The 18,216-nt window shown below is 43.1% G+C and overlaps 1 protein-coding gene and 1 non-coding gene across 6 annotated transcripts in view; both read left to right on the top strand.

The window, feature by feature from the left end:
• LOC121690413 (H(+)/Cl(-) exchange transporter 5-like) overlaps nt 1-18,216 on the top strand; it is a 64,481-nt gene that overhangs the window by 2,117 nt on the left and 44,148 nt on the right. For all 5 annotated transcript variants that reach the window (XR_006025059.1, XR_006025060.1, XM_042070949.1 and 2 more), the window contains exon 3: nt 17,208-17,353. Coding sequence is in view for 3 of the 5 variants with exons in the window: in XM_042070949.1 (XP_041926883.1) it covers nt 17,208-17,353 (146 nt within the window). In the remaining 2 variants the exon portion in view is untranslated. The remainder of the gene's footprint in view (nt 1-17,207; nt 17,354-18,216) is intronic.
• Nucleotides 13,092-13,164, top strand: trnav-cac. The gene has a single exon. It is a non-coding gene; the product is annotated as a tRNA-Val (tRNA).

The raw sequence follows: 18,216 nt of genomic DNA, 5'->3' as shown, positions 1-18,216 counted from the left end.
GTTGTTGTTGTTGTTGTTGTAATGCTTAAGTTCAAAAGCCAAATGCCTTACAAATGCAAAATGGTTATGGTTACTTAGCAGACGCTGTTATCCAAAACCACTTACAACATCACAATAACAATACACAACAAGCACTGTAAGTAGAATAAAATATAAAACAAAAGTAGAAGAGTAGTTTCTCTGTAATATAGTATTGTTGAATTGGGAAAAGGAGAAATCTTACATATTTATGTCCAATGAGGGCAATTTATTGACATGAGGAGGGAGATGTCATGATGTCATGACACCTGATGGGTCCACTGCTGTCTACTAAAGTAAACACTAAAGACCATTTGATGACTCTGAGGTATGCCAATTATGAGTTTATACCCCTTGTAAAACTAGTATAGATGTCAGGTGTGTGTGTGTGTGCGCGTGTGTGCGTGTGTGTGTGCGCGCGTGCCTGCCTGTCTGTCCGCCCCTATCCTTGTCCCTGTCCCTTCCCTTTCAGTGCTTTCATACATCATACAACCGTGTTGTAACTTTCACTTCCCCTCCCCTTCACCCTGCCCCACTCTTTGCTAAAGTTGCCAGACAAGATATTATGTTGTGATGGTATGTGTCTCTGTCGTTTTGTTTTATATCAACAACAGGATCTTGTAATTCTGAACAATAGCATTGTGCAGGGGCTGAGTTGAACATGGGGGGGGGGGGGGTGTTGAGCCCTCTTCATCATGCTCTATGCTATTGTGTGTGTGTGTGTGTGTGTGTGAGAGAGTAGATGGTTGGTATTCCTAAACCCCTTCATCTTCCCCCTCAGTTTCCTGCATTTCATTCTCTTTCCCTTGGCACTCTCTACAGCTGAACTAAAAGAGCACGCCAACATTTTGGGAAATTAGCTAATTTGCCGATATCAGGATACCCTACTTTGTGTGTGCAATAATCCAGTCTGACACTATTAGCCTAGCTTAGCAAAGTTTACTGAAAGTGGGTGACACCCGTTAGCTGATAGCTAAAAGGAAGCTTTAGGCTAACTGGTATAACCACTTTTAAAATATTATTTTGTCTCGCAGCAGCACACTATTTACTATCAACACATCATTGTGTCCTGTATGACTGATGGAATGTTCTGTCACCTAACACCAGGAGACAGTTTGACTGGTTCCAGATCATTTTCAAGGGGGAGCTTGTATGCGAGTGAATGTGTATGTTGTGCTGCAAAGTCTTGTCTTTTGTATTGTCTAGTCCTACCGAGGACCCTCTCGAACATGAGATGCCACATCTCAAGAGGCATTCCTCCTACAATAAATAAATAAAATACTATGAGAAAGTCTCATGGAACATGCCACAAGATGCTTTTGTTGCTGTTTTCTGTGTATTACCAAGCTTGTTCAACTACACATTCATAAGCTCGGCAAGAAAGACAGCAACGGAAGAGGTGACATCACAGCTGAGATTGTCCATGGAGATGCAGTATTGTCAGTAGACATCTGCCACCTAGCAACGGGCTCAGTGCGCCCATGGTAAACTGATGCTGTGTGTGTGTGTGTGTGTGTGTGTGTGTGTGTTCGTGTGTGATGATCTTGTGTGTGTGTGTGTGATGATCTTGCGTGTGTGTGTGTGTGTGTGTGTGTGTGTGTGTGTACACAAACCTGGTGTTGTCGCTTGTGGTTGCTCTGGCATGTTTTTCACTGGTGCAGATGCACGGTGCTCCTGCTGCTACTGCCACTGCAGCCTGTGCCATTAGTGTGCTGCATGGCTACAGACCAGAGAGAGAGATGGCCACTGCAGCAGCCTGTGCCATTAGTGTGCTGCATGGCTACAGACCAGAGAGAGAGAGAGAGAGAGAGAGATGGCCACTGCAGCAGCCTGTGCCATTAGTGTGCTGCATGGCTACAGACCAGAGAGAGAGAGAGAGAGAGAGAGATGGCCACTGCAGCAGCCTGTGCCATTAGTGTGCTGCATGGCTACAGACCAGAGAGAGAGAGAGATGGCCACTGCAGCAGCCTGCGCCATTAGTGTGCTGCATGGCTACAGACCAGAGAGAGAGAGATGGCCACTGCAGCAGCCTGTGCCATTAGTGTGCTGCATGGCTACAGACCAGAGAGAGAGAGATGGCCACTGCAGCAGCCTGCACCATTAGTGTGCTGCATGGCTACAGACCAGAGAGAGAGAGAGAGAGAGAGAGAGAGAGATGGGAAGAGATAGAGAGAGAGATGGGAAGAGATAGAGAGATGGGAAGAGATAGAGAGATAGAGAGAGAGAGAGAGAGAGAGAGATGGGAAGAGATAGAGAGATGGGAAGAGATAGAGAGATGGGAAGAGATAGAGAGATGGGAAGAGAGAGAGAGATAGAGAGAGAGATGGGAAGAGATAGAGAGATGGGAAGAGATAGAGAAAGGAAAGATACATGAGTTTGTGGCATTAGTATGCTGCATGGCTACAGACCAGAGAGAGAGAGAGAGAGAGAGAGAGAGAGAGAGAGAGAGAGAGAGAGAGAGAGAGAGAGAGAGAGAGAGATAGATAGAGAGATGGGAAGAGATAGAGATAGAGAAAGGAAAGATACATGAGTTTGTGGTGGGGGTATGGGTAAATTCTTTTGGAAATAAAAGAAGTGTGGTTTACCATCAGACAGACAATGTGGAGAGGAACTGAGTGAAATTTGTGGAACCAGTTCCCAGAATAGCACGGAAAAAGGAAAATAAGTTACAGGCGGCGACCCAGGAAGGACACCAATGCATGCGTTCAGCCGCTCTCTCTTACCCCCTCCTTTTTTTTTTTTTCTCCTCTCCATCTCTCTCTTCCATTCTTCCTCTCTTCCCTGCTCATCTCTTTATATTGCTCTCTTTCTCTCTCTCTCTTTCTCTCTCTCTCTCTCTCTCTCTCTCTCTCTCTCTCTCTGTCCCCCTCTGATAGTAAATGTATAGACATAGTTCCAGTGGAATACTATTGCCAGGACTGGATTCGCATGACTCAAGTCAGACCTAGTTGTCTGTTCATGTGTCAAACACACACACGCGCACACCTTCTCTGCTTTCTTTCTATCACTCCCTGTCAACTCTTCGCTCTAACTGTTTTCAGAAATGTCCTCTGCACTATACGCGGACCTTTGTCAAACGGATGTCTAACCCCTCGGGTGATTCAGATATGATGCTTACATGCGGACATTATGTGTAAACGACACAGACGCACATGAACAGAAACTTCTGTCTTTCTTTCTGTCTGTCACTCACACACACACACACACACACAGAGACCTTACCTGCTCCTTTCTTTCTATCACTCCCTCTGTCAATTTTTCTCTCTCTCTCAATTCAGTTCAATTTCAATTCAAGTGAGCTTCATTAGCATGACAAATATTGTTGCATTGCCAAAGCAGAACATTTAAACTTACATTTACACAGAGAATGCTTGGAATACAGTACATGGCATAGATATGCATCTCTCTCTCTCACACACACTCACTCTGACACTCACACACACCCACACACACTCAATCTTCCCTCCTCCTTTCTGTCTGTCACTCTCTTTTTCTAACTCTCTCTTTCTCTTTCTCTCTGTATAATAATTGAATAGACATGGTTCCACCAGTGGAATGCTGTAGCAAGCACCAGTCGAGTGTGAGTCTAATCAGATCTGGTTCATATCTAGTTCCATGGCCGTGTCTGTCCTCAGCCTGTCAGGCTGCGTGTGATTGGATTACAGACTAGCAGGGGATCATGTGATCAGATGTCATTTGGAGCCAGCAGGTCATCTGCCTTGTCATGGGGCCAGTGGTGAGTGAGTGAGTCGGTAAGGGAGGGAGTGAATGAGTGAGTGAGAGGAGGGGGGTGAGTGAGTGAAAGGGAGGGAGGGAGTGATGGAGTGATGGATGGAGTGATGGGTGGAGTGAGTGTCTATCCGTCTCTCTACTGGGCCCGGTTCTGGCCTGGATCACAGTTGCATATGGGTCAGAATGTGGAGCATCCTTCAAAGATCCTTTAAACATCCAAGGACAGTGAAATCACGGCCATGTGGTCAGATATGAAGAGGAGTCCATATGGTCATTACAGTCCACATCTGATTCTTGTTAATGGACACAATTGACATTGACACAAACAGGCCAACTGCGTGAGGAGAAATTCACTGACCTTTAACTTGTAGTGTGCTGGGGAAGTTATGAAATTGATAAATCCCATTTTTCCAGGCCTGGTGAAATCATGGGATTCAGTAAATTCATAAAACGGCTGGGAGAAGTCATTATGTTTCATTTTGTTATACGAGGGATGTAGGTAGAAAATGGTGCGTTTTATGTCAGAAAGGGAAAGTCCAGAATGTCGGTGCTCTCTCTGACCCTGTATCTGGCCATTTGTCGGTCTCAGAGGGCCAAGGACTTAACCCATCACCTCGGAAATGGTTCAGTTTATATGTATTCTGGGTCACTTCTGAGGCACTCGTGGAAAGTTTACCACCACAAAGTTGACATCTGCCGACGTGGCCTCTGCTGTTAATATAAGCAGCTTCAGAGGCTGTGGGGTTGTAACCCCATGCTGAACATGTCTATGGAAGTGAACAGGATCTGTTTGAAGATGCGTGTGCTTGTTTGATGTTTTGCAAACACTTTGTTTTTACAAGGAGGTTTATTTGACACATACATAGCAATACTTACGTAAAGCATGTAGTGAAATTTCGTTTGGTGTTCAGCTTTTTCTGTGCGAGTGTGAAGAAGGAAAGATTAAGAAATATTTTTAATAAATAGCAAGAGAGATTTAAAAAAAAGTGCAGTGTGTGTGTGTGTACAGTCCATGTGCAAGTGTGTAAAAAAAAAAGTAGTTTATATAGTCTTTTGTGTGTGTTCGGAATACGGATTGATAGAAGCTCCTCCTCAGTCTCCCTGTTCTGGTCTTGTAGCAGCAGAGACGTTTGCCTAACGTCAGTCTTTTGAAAAGTCCATGATCAGGATGTGAGGAGTCCTTTAAGATACTTTGGGCCCTGGTACATAGTATTTTCTTGTAGGTCTCCTGCAGGGTAGGGAGAGGTGCTCTGATGGTGCTTTCGGCAGATCGCACCACTCTGTAGGGCACTGCAGTCACGGGCTGTACAGTTCCCATACCAAGTGATGATGCTACTTGTCAGGACACTCTCCACAGGAGTAAAAGGCCTTCAAGATGGGTGCTGATACGTTGAACTTCCTCAGCTGACGTAGGAAGTGCAGTCTTTGCCTTGATTTTCACAGTATCACAGTAACAGTGCACTTTTTCTATGTGAAAACATGAGCACTAAATGCTGCTTCTATGTGCAATGAGTACAATTAATTTGTGTATCAGTAGTCATGAACATTGGCTAAATAATGTGTCCATTATTAAAGGTCTGAAAGGTTTGCTTTGTGTAAAAGTGTGCTTCACTTACAAAAAATATAGATGAGGGGATATATTTGGCAAGATGTGTGTGTGTGTGTGTGTTGTGCAAACACTAGAGTTATTTTTTGAGGGTGCGTACTGATTGGAAAAATGGAAGATATGGAGCGATTCTCAGAATGTGACGTGAAGTGTTTTCATAGGAATCTCAGACTGCACCTCTAGGCCTTTGTGTTGTTCAATTGTTTTGCATCCAAATCATGAGCATCTGTTCTGTGTTCCATGCTGGCCTGTTCTGTGTCCTGCTGCTGGACAGTCTCAGGCCAAATTTGAGTCTTAATGTTGTATGTGTCTGTTTGTGTGTGTATGTGTGTGTGTTTGTGTGTGTGTGCCGGTATCACGTCCTGTTGTGACACACACACACACACTTCTCTGCAGACATCACTTCCCTGTCTGTTTGTGCGAATGTGTTTGTGTGTACTGTATGTATGTATGTATGTATGTATGTATGTATGTATGTATGTATGTATGTATGTATGTATGTATGTATGTATGTATGTATGTATGTATGTATGTATGTATGTATGTATGTATGTATGTATGTATGTATGTATGTATGTATGTATGTATGTATGTATGTATGTATGTATGTATGTATGTATGTATGTATGTATGTATGTATGTATGTATGTATGTATGTATGTATGTATGTATGTATGTATGTATGTATGTATGTATGTATGTATGTATGTATGGTTTTTGTCTTGCATTTGCCCAACTACCCCACAGTTACCCCACAGCTATTGCACTTTTGCAGTACGGTCTTATTCGGCAGTCTGGTCTGAAGTGCAGATGGTTCCACTTCTCTCAAGGCTACCGCGGAGGACCGATCTTCTTCTGTTCCTCTTTCTCATGTAAAAAGATGCGGGTCGTCATGACTATGCCAGACAAACTCAACCCCAGGCCCTGAGTATGGGATGGGATTCTGTTCCAGTGTTCTGCTGTCACAAATGTGAAATAGGATAGTCAGATAGTCCAAAATATATACTAAGTGAGGAGGTGTGCACATCCAAAAACTGTCAGGTGCCGAATTCCAAACGTTTAGAACATAAAAGAACAAAATTGAATCCGCACACTGACCTCCACGTTGACTGTTTAATCACCAAGTAACGTTTCGGGCTACTGCCCTTCTTCAGACTGTCAGAGGTTGGTTCTCATAAAACCCAATCAACAACATTTGGAATCAGCAATAATGAAGCTAATGTGTAATGGCTAGTACTAGTGTGTCTGTGTGTGTCTGTGTGTGTCTGTGTGTGTCTGTGTGTGTCTGTGTGTGTCTGTGTTTCTGTCTGTGTTTGTGTCTGTGTCTGTGTCAGACAGTCTTCCAGTCCTCTCCAGGTCAGTGTAATGACTCTTTTCAGTGTGTGTGTGTGTGTGTGATTAAGTATTCTCCAGGTCAGTGCAATGCCTCTGTTGAGCAGGCCTCCATGTAAGCACAGGAAGTGAGCTCGTCTGATACTGGGGTCAGATGTCAGGTTTCCATGGTCACGGTCACACATGGGAGACCTTGCCGAATTGGATGTCTTTTCCCAGGAAGCCCAGCCTACAGTACACACACACTTACCACACTTACACACACACACACACACACACTTAAAAACGCACACTCACACATGCGCGCGCGCACACACACACACACACACACACATAGTCTTAGTTGCACTCAGTTTTATCAAAACAAACCGTCCGTACAGGTTGTCTTTGCCAAATTGCTTTCGTATAATGCTCCAATGCCAAGTTTTTCCCAGAAGCATTTGGGAAGTCCCCCCCCCCCCCCCCATTGTCCTCTCTCTGGGCTTGGTCTGGCGCAGATCCGGTGTGGTTCTGGTGCTGTGTTGTCCACAGTTATTGAAGAGAAATGAACAAGACAATCAGGAACATCACTGCTGTGTAGGCTATACATCATGGCTTGCTTTGGTCAGCGATGCTGCTGCACTGTCTTTTTTATCTATTCCTCTCTCTCTCTCTCTCTCTCTCTTTTTTTATCTACTCCCCCCTCTCTCTTTTTATCATCTACTCCTCTCTCTCTCTCTCACTTTTTGTTGTGGTTTTGTTCTGTTTTTTCTGGTTGGCGTATATGATATGCCAGTCAGTCTCCATACTGTACTGTTCATCTGGCATGCAGGAGGTCCTGTTCAGAAGTATGAACTTAGGGGAATTAAATTAAATAACATCACTTGGGTTGAAATGTTGAAGAAAATCCTCCCACATTGTTTGCTTTTGGCATTCTAGAGCGCATTTCACCTTTTCTCTCACTCACTCACATCCACACTCACACACACTCACTCACTCACACACACTCAATCACTCACATTCACACTTACACTCACTCAATCACTCACATTCACACTTACACTCACTCACTCACATTCACATTCACACTCACACACACTCAATCACTCTATCACTCACTTACTCACATTCACACACACTCAATCTCTCACTCACTCACATTCACACTCACTCAATCACACTCACTCACTCACTCACTCACTCACTCACTCACTCCAAAAGCATGCTTCCCTGTATATTCTGTTCTGATCTACAGTTCCCTCATTTGAGTGGCATTGTAGTTCTGCTTTGTCACTCTTCATTCCCTTTTTGCTCCCTTTTCACTTGTCACTCTCTCTTCTACCCAGTTCAGTGGTGTTCATTTCAAAATCAAGCAACCAAATGAGTGTTGGTTTTAATCGTTTTTTTTCTCACGCACTGCTTTTAGGATGGTGACGGGAACACAGTGTCAACAGTCACAACAATAGTTACATCACCGTGACTCCGTGACTCTCGTGTGTGTGTGTGTGTGTGTGTGAGGTGTGCCTAGCCTTTAGCACACTGGCAAATGGGCCCACCTGCAGCATAACCGCCCTTTCAAAGGAAGCTGCCTGAAATGTGCCTACTGTTTATCCATTAAAAGTCTGGATTTTGCACGGTATGACGAGCGGTCTTTGACACTGTAGTCACCTGCTTTGCCTTCAGATCTTGTTGACCTATGGACCCAGTAGCACTTGTGTTGGCTGTTTTCAAGGCTGGTCCTCATGATCATCATATTATAAAACAGCAAAGCAAACATATAAAGAGTTCAGATGCAAAAGGTTCTAAAGGCCACCGCCATTAAAAATGAGATAACGATGGTGAGTGAATGCTCTCCACACATAGTATACGTTAATCAAATCATTTTGCTTCAAAACCCGCTAAATACCGCTTTCTTCCTGGTCTGAACTGTGGGGATCAGTCAGAGACTTTCTAATGAGGAGACACAGCACTCAACAAATCCTCCATAGAAAGGCATGGGGTTAGTTTGTAACGACAATATGGCGCTAGTCTTTACACATATCCCACCCCTTCCGCTGCAAAAAAGTTGATATGTGAATACATCGTGCCAATCATGTGGTATGTTGTAAATACATCGTGCCAATCATGTGGTATGTTGTGAATACATCTTGCCAATCATGTGTTGTGATCTCGCCGCTGGAGCATGGTTGGTGACGTGAAGCCTTGCACACACGCATTTCTGCTGAAATAGATGCCTGATAAGCATGGGCGTAGATTTAGGGTTGGACGCTAAGGACTAGTCCTAATCAAAATTTTAAGATGACAAAATGGTCCCCACCAATATTTTAGCGAACTAATTTGTACTGCTGATCATTCCGACAGCCAGCACGACAATACAAGAAACGTCAGGGTTATCTGACACGCAGGCTACAAGCATGAAGAATGCCAATGCACAGGCTACTTTGCAGTGGCAGTCAAGCGAGCAGGTATGTCAATGACAACTGTAAGTTACCAGCCCTGGTCTGACAATACATACCCCATAAAAGGCCAAAGTAAAACATTTTGATATTCCCTTTGCCCTTCAGCATGTACATGTTTGCCCCTTTTTGTGGTTTGTAGATCAGCTATGCCACCCAAGAAGAAGAAAGGGGACATACAAAGCTTTTTCATTAGAGTCTAAGTAGGCAAACTAGCCATACAAACTGGCGACTAGGCTTTCAAATTCGGATTTTAGCATACTGTGTAAAATAACATTAGCTGTTAGGATTACCCAGGATATTGTCACAGCTAAACCTACTGTAGCTTCTGTAATCTTTCAACCAAAGTTAGGAGTCATGTTGAATATGGGTGTGCCGTACGGAGAGTCGCATAGGCTATATAGCACAGAAAAGAAGTCACTAGGCTGCCAATCTTGCAGTGTATTTGTGAATGTAGCCTGCACAATGCAAAGAAATAAAAGATAAACTAGGTGCATTTCCAGATATTTCTTCTATGATCTCATCCCATAAAGCTTTTCTTTGACTTGTTAGTTTTTTGAACATTTATTTTATCTAATGACATAGCAAACATGATTAATTGAATCCACATATCCTTGCACTTGCGAAAACTATTTTAGATAGATAGATAGATACTTTATTGATCCCAGGGGAAATTCAAGGTCTCAGCAGCAGCATACATACAACACAAACACATTCTTTAACAGCAGAAAGAGTAATTAAAGTATATAATATAAAAACACAACTAAGCAGTAAGGACAGTAGAAGATAAAGAATATGCTAAATATACTAAAATACAAATTATACTAACACTTAATCTAAATCAATTCTAAAAACAGTATCCACATAGTGGTGATTAATAAATCAGAGGCGCTTGCAATGACTGAGGCAGGGACTGAGCCTGTGATTCTCTGTGCATAGTAAGGTGCTCTAAGGTGCTCTGTGTGAATGAGTGTCATGGTGGTAGTGCAATGGTGATAGTGGTCATGGTGACAGTGCAAATGAGTAAGTCAGCAGTGCAGAAATAAAGTAAAGTAAAGTCTATATATCTATATATTTAACTATTTAAGAAAATGTATAAGTGTGGCCACAGTTCGGCTGTGGCATGGAGGGGGGGGGGGGGGGGGTTATGCATATGTGCTGATGTGCTAATATAGCACGCAAACAGTGAGGCATAAAGACAAGTACAAGTGGCTAGTGGACAGACAGTACCAAACATGGAGGGGGTGAAGAGGCAGACAGACTATGCAGAGAAGTCTATTTCTCCTCTTCCCTTAAGTGAGGCATTGAACAGTTCAATGGCCCTGGGGGACAAATGACTTTCTCAGTCTGTCAGTTGTGCAAGGCAGTGAGCGAAGTCTCCAGCTGATCAGGCTCTTCTGCTTAACAATAGTGCTGTGGAGTGGGTGACACTCATTGTCCAAGATGTTGATCAGTTTGTTCAGGGTCCTTTTGTCAGATAGTGAAGTGATGCACTCCAGTTCAGCTCCAACTACAGAGCCAGCTTTCCTTACCAGCCTGTCAATTCGCCCCACATCCTTCTTCCTTATTTTTCACTAGCCTAAAACAATGAGGTCGCAAAAACAATGACTTCAGACTTGACTTGCGACTCCACGCAAAAGACTTTAGACTCGGACGCTTCGAGACTCCTGAACAAGCTGTATTTCATGCAATTATTGCTTTTTTTTTAATCTAAATGTATTCATGTATTTCTATTTTATTGCAACATACAGTATACTTTGGAAAACGTATAACGAGCGGCATGGCCCCTTTGCCATAATGTGCAACGTAACGCATGTGCGCACACTCACAGATAAAAAATGCATTGACCATGGCGACAAGAAGTCCTCCCGGAGTTGTGCCTTTTATCATTACTTTCGGTTACAATAACTTCGTGCACAGAGGAAATAAGCGAACAGCTACATGCAAGGTGTGTGGCAACAACGTCTGATTTCATCAGGCATCTCCAAACGCACCCATATAGGTCAGTCACTTAGGCCTAGCATATATCGTCACAGGTGACAAGCTAACCATCGCAAAGTGTTGTGCTAATGCTGGGAACAGGCAGGGATGGGCAAAAATACATCAGAATGTATTTCAAAATAAAATACCTAATAGGCCTACCCTCATTTTTAATGTATTAAAATAAAATACTGTATTTTTGTATTTAGAAAATACTCAAAATACTTTTTTTCAAGGAAATATGAAAGCACTGCAAAAAAGCTTTTTTTTTTTATCCCAGACATTGAGCCTATAAACTATACAGTAAAAAACAATACAATTTGGCCCCTGTCATGCCAAATAGTATACCGTATGCAAGTTCATGTAGTGTGATCAGAATTAAGAATAATTCAAGAATTTACATTTCCATTTAGTCATCTAGCTGATGCTTATCCAAAACGACTGACAGAGCTTTCAATTTGGCAGCCGTGGCCGGTTAGCGCTTCGGACTTGTAACCGGAGGGTTGCCGATTCGAACCCCGACCCCTCCTTGCTACCCGAGCGCTGCTGTTGCAGGCAGCTCACTGCGCCTGGATTAGTGTGTGCTTCACCTCACTGTGTGTTCACTGTGTGCTGAGTGGTTCACTAATTCACGGATTAAGATAAATGCAGAGATTATATTTTCTTAAATGCAGAGATTAAAATATACTTATACTTACAATTAACCACATTATAATCAATAGGCCAAAATCATAATTGTGTATCTGTGCCGAATTTCGTAATTCAAGTCCAGCGTAGAACTGAATAAGAAAATCATAATGCTGTATATCTTGAACTTCCAGTATGTGAGAAACTTGACTTGCCTTAATATCTCCAACCTCAAGTTTGCAGCTAATAAGGAAATAGAATTGTTATTTATCTAAACAAGGTGAACTTCTCCACACTGTGGAATGCAGAAAAGGATGCTACAAGGAAGGAAATTCAAACACACTCAACACCTTACCATCTATTGATGTCATTGTGGTTCATTGAGATATCTGACATTTTTTCTGTTAATTGGCTTGGATACAAAAGGACATTGTTGCCTTTGTCGCTGTCCTTATGTGAACTTGCGCAGGTAACCTTGCTCATCTTTACTTGCGTACGACTTCACACCAGTGCTTCAGGGCAGCCGTGGCCTACAGGTTAGCGCTTCGGACTTGTGACCGGAGGGTTGCCGGTTCGAACCCCGACCAGTAGGCACGGCTGAAGTGCCCTTGAGCAAGGCACCTAACCCCTCACTGCTCCCCGAGCGCCGCTGTTGTTGCAGGCAGCTCACTGCGCCGTGATTAGTGGGTACCTCACTGGTGGGTACCTCACTGTGTTTAACCAATTCACAGATTGGGATAAATGCAGAGACCAAATTTCCCTCACGGGATCAAAAGAGTATTTATACTTCAGACCAGAGCTGATGCTTCAGCAAAGGCCGTCACTGAAAAGCTGTGAATGTCGTTGAACACAGCTGTTCTCACATTAGCTGATTGCGATAAACATTAACCATTGTTGCCTAATTACCAATTATTCATTACACCTGTGTGTAGTATCTACTTTTTTGTGTGTTTTTCACATATAGTATTATATATATATATATATATATATATATATATATATATATATATATATATATATATATATATATATAAAAATCTCTGTTGTACACATTGTGATGTTTGTTTCATTTGTTCTGATTTGCATTTCATTGCTCTCTCTAACGTTTTATTGCTTTATTTATCCCCTAATCTCATAATAGTTTTATGGATAGCGCCTAGCACCGCCCGCTGACGCTGTACAAGCAAGATAGCTCACAGATCAAGATACTGCTGTTGATATTATGATATAATGGCTTGTGGTTTCTCAGTGCAGGTATAGTGAGTATTTACTGGTTCTTTATTTCCTCATAGTTTTCAGCAGTCACAGGTGTTGATGTGATATGCTGGGTAGCAGCATAAGGCTCGTTTCTGTGCAAGGTTGTTTCCAGAGTGTAGTGGTTATCACGTTCGCCTCACACACGAAAGGTCCCCAGTTCAAAACTGGGTGGAAACAAATTCTTGGGGCAGCCGTGGCCTACTGGTTAGGGCTTTCGGCTTGTAACCAATGGCTTGCCTGTTCGATCCCCGACCAGTAGGAAAAATGTGTGTGGGTCGGGGAAGTGGTTGAGCACTGCTCTCCCATGCCCACATCCATGGCTGAAGTGCCCTTGAGCAAGGCACCTCTAACCCCTCACTGCTCCCCGAGCGCCACTCTAGCAGGCAGCTCACTGCGTCGGGATTAGTGTGTGCTTCACCTCACTGTGTGTTCACTGTGTGCTGAGTGTGTTTTACTAATTCACGGATTGGGATAAATGCAGAGACCAAATTTCCCTCACGGGATCAAAAGAGTATATATACTATACTTATACTAAAAAACAAACATGGATAAGTTTATTAATGTATTCTTTCTTTCTTTCTTTCTTTCTTTCTTTCTTTCTTTCTTTCTTTCTTTCTTACTTTCTTACTTTCTTTCCTTGTCTTTTTCCTGCACTGCTTATGAAGAACACATTCAAAGCCATGTCATTGTGTCATTGTAACCTCGGCAATTGAGGTTACCTGGCATCCCCTTATCACATTGGAGAACTGTTTGGTCCTTGTGTGTGTGTGTGTGTGGTCTGCATGTGTTTACCTTGTCAGTACCTAGGTCAGACTAGTCTTTTTTGACGAACGGTCTTTGACACTGTAGTCACCTGCTTTGCCTTCAGATCTTGTTGACCTATGGACCCAGTAGCACTTGTGTTGGCTGTTTCAAGGCTGGTCCTCATGATCATCATATTATAAAACAGCAAAGCAAACATATGAAGAGTTCAGATGCAAAAGGTTCTAAAGGCCACCGCCATTAAAAATGAGAACGATGGTGAGTGAATGCTCTCCACACATAGTATACGTTAATCAAATAATTTTGCTTCAAAACCCGCTAAATACCGCTTTCTTCCTGGTCTGAACTGTGGGGATCAGTCAGAGACTTTCTAATAAGGAGACACAGCACTTAAAAAAAATCCTCCATAGAAAGGCATAGGGTTAGTTGGTAACACCAATATGGCACTAGTCTTTACACATATCCCGCCCCTTCCGCATCATGTGGTATGTTGTGAATCCATCTTGCCAATCATGTGTTGTGATCTCGCCGCTGGAGCGAGGTTGGTGCCGTGAAGCCTTGCACACACGCATTTCTGCTGAAATAGATGCCTGATAAGTGCCCAAAATGCGTTGCAATATGGCCACCGAGTGGAGGGACTTGCCTAAAAGGACTTTGGTTCAGTGTCTTGCTCAAGGATGCTTTGACAGGGTCAGGAGGAGTTCGGCTTGAACTAGCACCCCTCTGATTGCTGGACGACTCCTCTCCTGAGCCACTGCCGCCTCATCGCCGTAGTTACTTCTTTACCGCTACATGCTTTATGTGTTACTGTAAGCCGAATGAGCTTACTTCTGGATAATGTACAGGCGCTTTATTATTTATTTTAAAATAAAATATAGACGCTTTAAAGGAACATGCCACCTTTTTTGGGTAATTAGCTGATTCACTGTCTACCTCAGAGTTAGATAGAGGGATACTCTTCTCTTCTCTGTGCATGCAATAGTGCATGCAACCCCTAATAGAGGTTTGAAGCATTCACCTTTAAAGTGCTTTGAATGCTCTACTGATTAGAAATGTGCTATAGGCTAATTGCAGTCCATTTAGCATTTTCATTCTACACACACAATGTACGTTTCTCATACTAGTCTCGACAGTCTGGTGGTTAAGGACAACACTGATGTCATTTCCTGTGTTGTAAGCATGGGCATCAGTGCCGGCACAGGAGAAGTGTTTTTTATTCTTTTTTTTATTCCATTCTGTTTTTGTCCTCCCAAAGTTGTCATTTAGCTGACACTCTTGCTGTGACTTATAGTGAACTGACTACAGACAGAAGCCCAGATGCTACTCAGGGTTAAGTGCCTTGCTCAGAGGCACAACTGTTTGTTGTTGTTTTTGTTGTTGGTTGTTCTCATAACCTTCTGATGTTGTACTTGGTCGGGGGCTCAGTGGTTGTGCTCATGATCCTCTAGTGTTCTCCTTAACCACCAGAGCACCAAATAAACATGTTTTAACTAGTGTTCTCCGTTACCACCAGACCACCAAATAAACATGTTTTAGCTAGTGTTCTCCGTTACCACCAGACCACCAAATAAACATGTTTTAACTAGTGTTGTCCTTAACCACCAGAGCACCAAATAAACATGTTTTAACTAGTGTTGTCCTTAACCACCAGAGCACCAAATAAAAAAGGTTTAACTAGTGTTCTCCGTTACCACCAGAGTACCAAATAAACATGTTTTAACTCACAGTCTCCTCTGTTAACATGCTGTTGCTTGTCTGTGTAACATTTTTTGATGTTTAACATTATTTACATACATACATCAATTCATATAATTCTACACAATCTAGAATGTATAAAATATTTTATATATATATATATATATATATATATATATATATATATATACACAGTGTTATCCACCGGCTTGTAACCAAAGGCTTGCCTGTTCGATCCCCGACCAGTAGGAAAAATGTGTGTGGGTCGGGGAAGTGGTTGAGCACTGCTCTCCCATGCCCACATCCATGGCTGAAGTGCCCTTGAGCAAGGCACCTAACCCCTCACTGCTCCCCGAGCGCCACTCTAGCAGGCAGCTCACTGCGTCGGGATTAGTGTGTGCTTCACCTCACTGTGTGTTCACTGTGTGCTGAGTGTGTTTTACTAATTCACGGATTGGGATAAATGCAGAGACCAGATTTCCCTCACGAGATCAAAAGAGTATATATACTATACTTATACTATACTTAAAAACAAACATGGATATGTTTATTAATGTTTTCTTTCTTTCTTTCTTTCTTTCTTTCTTTCTTTCTTTCTTTCTTTCTTTCTTTCTTTCTTTCTTTCTTTCTTTCTTTCTTTCTTTCTTTCTTTCTTTCTTTCTTTCTCCTGCACTGCTTATGAAGAACACATTCAAAGCCATGTCATTGTAACCTCGGCAATTTAGGTTCCCTGGCATCCCCTTATCACATTGGAGAACTGTTTGGTCCTTGTGTGTGTGTGTGGTCTGCATGTGTTTACCTTGTCAGTACCTAGGTCAGACTAGTCTTTTTTGCCCTAGTTCTTATCTCCCAGGCCCGACCAGGCAGGCAGTTGGATAACTGTGTGTCTGTCTGTGTGTCTGTCTGTGTGTGTGTGTGTGTCTGTGTTGGTGCTCGTGGATGTGCGTGTGTGCGTGTTGGTGCTGGTGGATAACACTGTGTGTGTGTGTGGTGCTGGTGGATAACACTGTGTGTGTGTGTGTGTGTGTGTGTGTGTTGGTGCTGGTGGATAACACTGTGTGTGTGTGTGTGTGTTGGTGCTGGTGGATAACACTGTGTGTGTGTGTGTGTGTGGTGCTGATGGATAACACTGTGTGTGTGTGTGTGTGTGTGTTGGTGCTGGTGGATAACACTGTGTGTGTGTGTGTGTGTGTGTGTGGTGCTGGTGGATAACACTGTGTGTGTGTGTGTGTGTGTGGTGCTGTTGGATAACTGTGTCTGGTGTTGGTGCTAGGACACAGGGTTTTGCAATCTGCTCCATGGGTCTCCTCAGGGGTGTGGGGGGAACATTTCTTTCTTCCTTTTTTCCACTCCCTCTTGCATTCTGTTCCTCTTTTATGTTCTTTGTGAGTGTGTGTGTGTGTGTGTGTGTGTTTCCGCATGTATGTGAGACTGTGAAAGGCCATCTTCCCTGCAGATGTTCTGTAGTTTATTGTCTTAATCTGAGCTCTGTGTGACTCATGTGAGCAGCTCTGTCTGGTCCGAATACTGTACGTGTTCGTGTTCCTCGCATGTTAAAGAGCTCAATGCAAAAATCAGTAAACAATAAAATAAAAAACAATAAACAGCTTCCTGGCACACAAACTCTATGGCCTGTTTCAGAATATGCACAATGGTAATTCATAGCTTGTGAGGGAAAATATTCCTCATGATTACGATGACAATAGTGAGTTTGTGGGAAGTCGTGGTTTCTCATGGTTCCTCGTGCTTTTTGTCCCTCCTAGTGTGCAGTAGCAGCGGGGTCACAAATGGCCATGCCAAGCTGATGGACTTGTTGGACGAGGCGGTGCCAGGGGTGGGCACCTACGAGGACTTCAACACCATCGACTGGGTCCGGGAGAAGTCCAAGGACCGCGACCGACATCGAGAGGTGAGCTGGAAACAAGCGCCTTAAAGCAACACAATGCCGTTCTTTTGCCTTAAACTAACATCTTCAAACTCACTCTGACACACACACACACACACACACACACACACACACACACACACACACACACACACACACACACACTCACTCACTCACTCTGCACAATGCAGTTCTTTTGCCTTAAACTAACGGCTTCAAACTCACTTTCTCACACACACACACACACACACACACACACACACACACACACACACACACACACACTCACTCTGCACAATGCAGTTCTTTTACCTTAAACCAGGGGTGTCAAACATAAGGTCCGGGTGTCAAATCAGGCCCACCAGCAGGTTTCATATGCCCCCCCGGATGTTTTGGGCAGGAAAGGAAAATTAGAAAAAAAGATATTCACATCCAATTGTCTTCAACACTGTGTTATAAGCAATATCTCTATGATATGATAAATTGATAACCTAGCACTACAAACCATCCTCAGGAAGGAAGAAGCAGAAAATCTAACATGGAAGTAGGGCATGTTCAAGAGAGAGCAGTATATGACAGCAGTGCATTATTGTGTACTTGTTTGCTCATAAGTGATATAATCAAATAGCACTCTGATACCCATGCAGAAAAATGACCATGACAATGACGGCCCCCACAAGGTCTCATTCCAACCAATCTGGCCCACTACCTAATATGAGTTTGACACCCCTGCCATAAACTAACGGCTTCAAACTCACTCTGACGCTAACACTGCTTATAATAGGAAGAATGAAGTCACTGACATTGCGCGTGTGTGCCCTTGACGCTTGATATTGCACTATGTAAAGTTGTTGATCGGGAAGATCATCATCTTAACCCTTGTAGAC

This window comes from Alosa sapidissima, chromosome 18, assembly GCF_018492685.1.
Source record: "Alosa sapidissima isolate fAloSap1 chromosome 18, fAloSap1.pri, whole genome shotgun sequence".
NCBI lineage: Eukaryota > Metazoa > Chordata > Actinopteri > Clupeiformes > Clupeidae > Alosa > Alosa sapidissima.
This window is presented reverse-complemented; position numbering and strand designations above follow the sequence as displayed.